The 3,675-nt window shown below is 44.5% G+C and overlaps 1 protein-coding gene across 1 annotated transcript; it reads right to left on the bottom strand.

Moving 5' to 3' along the window:
- Positions 1–408: 408 nt before the first annotated feature.
- SLN (sarcolipin) lies at positions 409–2,420 on the bottom strand. Its single transcript, XM_010729028.2, has 2 exons — positions 2,279–2,420; positions 409–1,034 (listed from the first exon to the last, which is right to left on the bottom strand). The coding sequence occupies exon 2, from the start codon at positions 927–929 to the stop codon at positions 834–836; it is 96 nt and encodes a 31-aa protein (XP_010727330.1). The 5' UTR covers positions 930–1,034; positions 2,279–2,420; the 3' UTR covers positions 409–833.
- Positions 2,421–3,675: the final 1,255 nt, after the last annotated feature.

Raw genomic sequence — 3,675 nt, 5'->3', positions numbered from 1 at the left:
AAATATCATCTAGTTCCACTCCTTTGCAGCACAGCATCAGCTCCTCTCCACAGGCACAGTTCCAACAAGCACATCTCAGTCCTAAATAGGACTCTGGGAATCCTCATTCAAAATCCAGCTTCAGAAAATGCAATTATCTATGAGATAGACGTTCTCTTTGAAGTCCACCTTCACAGCACAGGTGGGGTAAGTCACACTGGACATAAAAGTTGCTGGAATCAGCTCATCCTGTGTGGCTGAGCATCAGCTAACCTGCAGGATCATAATTGTCACTATACAGCAATTTTTTATAAAGGGCAAATAAAAATCCAGGGGAGAGAGGCAACCAAACCACCAGAGTTGTGTGACGCACCATGCTGCAGCTATCAGTCGATCTTCCAGTGAACAGCAGTCAGAAAAGCTACAAAAAACAGTTTTACATGTTCTTTATTGAGGTGAAACAAGATCAAGCGAAAGCAAGGGTTTCACATTTCTTTCTGCTAAGCAAGTCTGTACCTTTTAAGCTGGCTGACAGACAGACCCACTACATGCTGCAGAGGTTATACCCTGCCCTGACACCAAAGAAGAGGGCACATGGGCAGAGGGGCACAGCACTTACAGCCAAATAGAACATTTCCTAAGGATCTTGCATTTTACAGCTGGATCAGTGCAGAATAAAATAATTACACCATCACAGACCCATTACAAACATGAACACAGGCAACAGAGACTAGAGAGTAAAAAAGATCACGGCATTCCAAATTGACCGAAAGCTCGTAACAGAGATGTGCAGTGGTGTTACTGGTGTCTGCCCACAGAGATCCAGACCAGCTCTGAGAGTTTCTGACCGTCCTTTACTCCTGATAGGACTTCACCAGGAGCCACATGAGCAGCACAGTGATGAGGACAATCATGAAGTTGAGGAAAAGTTCTTGTGTGGATCGCTCCATTTTAGGGGACGTTCGGGGCGAGCAGAGGTCAGCAGGCAGAGCAAGGGGAAGCTGGCAGAGGCTTAGCAGGGAGCTTCCTTGAGCTCAGCCTTCAGGTCACAGACTCTTGTAAGGGAAAAGGAAAATACGTGAGGAACAGATACAGAAAGGCAAGTCCGGCAGAGCTATCTGTGTCAGCATGAATAAAAGTTGGGTTTTGTGCCTAGGAGTTAGTCAGCACTGCGGGTGCTACAAAGCAGCAGTCACCTCTAATCGCTTTCTTGGATTGCCAGCATTTGACAAGAAACAATCTCAGCCTCACCCCAAAACATTTGTCCCAAGGGGGAGCAGTCCCTGGAATTTTGCTCTGCTTTGTGTCAGCATTTCAAATAAATAAAGGCCAAAACCATGGGTTACTTCAAGTTGATGTACACTATAAATATACTTCTGTTTAGCATCCTCTAGACTCTGATGTTTGTTTGCATATTTTGTATTTTAAAGAAAAGAGTTGCAAAACATTCTCCTATAAAGAAAAGCTAATACATCTCTAGGATTTGTTAAAGCTAATAAAGCTAATAAATCTCTTGTATTTTTATCCCAGACATTTATCCAGCATTCCTTAAATAGTCTTTGCTGCAAATAAAATTTTGCACAGAAATACTACAGCTGGAAAAAAAAATTGAATTTCAGCTTCTCCTCTAAAAGTTAAAGGGGAAAGAGATTAATTATTGATGGTACAACTTCAAGTGCAAAGAGAACTTAAGGTTAGACATTTTCCTTTCTGAAGAACTTAATAAATACTGTGAGTTAATCCCGTGGAGGAAATGGGATTTTCACAAGCAACTTCTGACTTCCCTGCACTTTCAAGCTTCTTCAGGTCTATAACAATTCCATTCAAGTTATATTCAAAAGCTCTTCCATTGGTTATCACTTTTATTTACTTTATCACAGCAAGTTTTGAATTTTTCATGTTCATAAGTTCATTCAGAGAAATGAGGATGCTTTATCAGGAATGCCACGCACCAATCCCATCTGCATGCCATGTAAATAAAATAAACCCTTTAGACAAATGAGGCATAAGCTCTAGACAAACAAAGAATTTCAGCACACAACCAAAATCTTCAAAGAGAAGAGAAGCTAGATTGGACTGTTGTACCTATGGTGCAAACAGAAGAAGCCTTGGGACTGTACCAGAATGAAGGCAGAGGGTTTAAATAGAAACTGCTTGAGTTTGCAGATTAAATATTAAAAGCCTACTGCATGCAGTTAACAAATTCCTCCATTCCCAAGCTGTTCTGCCAGTCTCCCATATCTCTGGGCAAGAGAAAATCTGACCTAATAAGTAAGCCAAGGTTTTTTTTTTTTTTTACCTTATGAAGGTGAATGGAGCCCAGTGGTTCTGCCTCTGAGGCTCTGGGACACTGTAGATACAATTTCTCTCTCGGCTTCTGCCTATCTCCCACTCGGTCTGGTGCCCCGTCCCACTGTGGAACTGAAGTAGTCTGAGGGAGGAGAGCAACAAGTGTGTTGGCAGGCAGCTCAGGTGCTGACATCATCCCCAAAATATTTTAAAAGGGCTAAGCTGGGCTGCAGGGCTTGGATAAGGCTGCTTAAGCTGCGGGGTCTATGAGCTGGTTTACTCACTTCAGCTCTCCTCACAGCAGGCTGCCCTTGGGAAGCAATGGGATCTTACAGGGGATTTCTTGTGGCCCCTGGGGGGCTTCTCACCCAGCGTGGAGAAAAGAAAAGGCAAGGAAGAGCCATGTGCAGAAGCTCATGTGCTGATTTCAGCAGCTCTGAAGATCATTTCTAGCTGCTACAGTTAACTTCTTCAGTACAGCACGGCTGTTGGTCTCCTGCTTACAGCTCTATGCCATCCTTATGGTCTCATGTTCATATGTGTTTAAAAGAAAGTGAAAAGGAACAAAATATTTTTTGTGTTTAAACACAGCCTAGCAAAATCCAGGAGCATTTTCTGGGTAGAAAACTCTGAGACGAGGAGGTTAGGAATGCATCACCCTTTGCATTGAAGAGTCCCAGTCTGCCCAAGGAGGTTGTGGATGCCTCATCCCTGGAGGCATTCAAGGCCAGGCTGGATGTGGCTCTGGGCAGCCTGGTCTGGTGGCTGGCAACCCTGCACATAGCAGGGGGATTGAAACTGGATAATCATTGTGGTCCTTTTCAACCCAGACCGTTGTATGATTCTGTGATTCTACTTGCATGCTCTTCCCTCAGCGATTTTCCATGTTGCTATCAATGCTCCCATTAGCCAGCACATGCACAGAAGTGTTTTTGCAGCCCTGCTGTGTCTTCTCCCAGAAAGCACTCTGCTCTGCAGCCTCGGTAGCTTAACCCTTAACCTTAACTTTCCCCACAGCACAGCTAGAACCTGTTATCGACATGAATGAAAGGAAATAGCAGTAACTGGCCATCTGTTTCCTTTAAACCAGTACATCTCAGCAGGGTGAGCTAGGCTGATCTGGGAACTGACTTCGTGCTGCCACTTGGATGGGCACTTGGAGCTTTTGCTCAAGTATTTCCATAGAGGGACCAATGTCTGATGCTGCCAAGCAAGAGTGGCCTGGTCATGCTAAAGTGTGCAAAGCTGACTGCACATCAGGTCCCCACCCTCAGTGCCAGCATCTAGCACACATGATGGAGGTTATCTGCTGATTCTGATGCCTTTGACACATTCATCCTCAGGCATATTGAGGCAGGCTGTTACACTCCCTCCCCAGGCTCATCCATCCTCTGTCACTCTCAGATG

The sequence above is a fragment of the Meleagris gallopavo genome, chromosome 1, assembly GCF_000146605.3.
Source record: "Meleagris gallopavo isolate NT-WF06-2002-E0010 breed Aviagen turkey brand Nicholas breeding stock chromosome 1, Turkey_5.1, whole genome shotgun sequence".
In the NCBI taxonomy this organism is placed as follows: Eukaryota; Metazoa; Chordata; class Aves; order Galliformes; family Phasianidae; genus Meleagris; species Meleagris gallopavo.
Note: the sequence above shows the minus strand (reverse complement) of the source record. Positions and strands in the feature narration are given on the sequence as shown.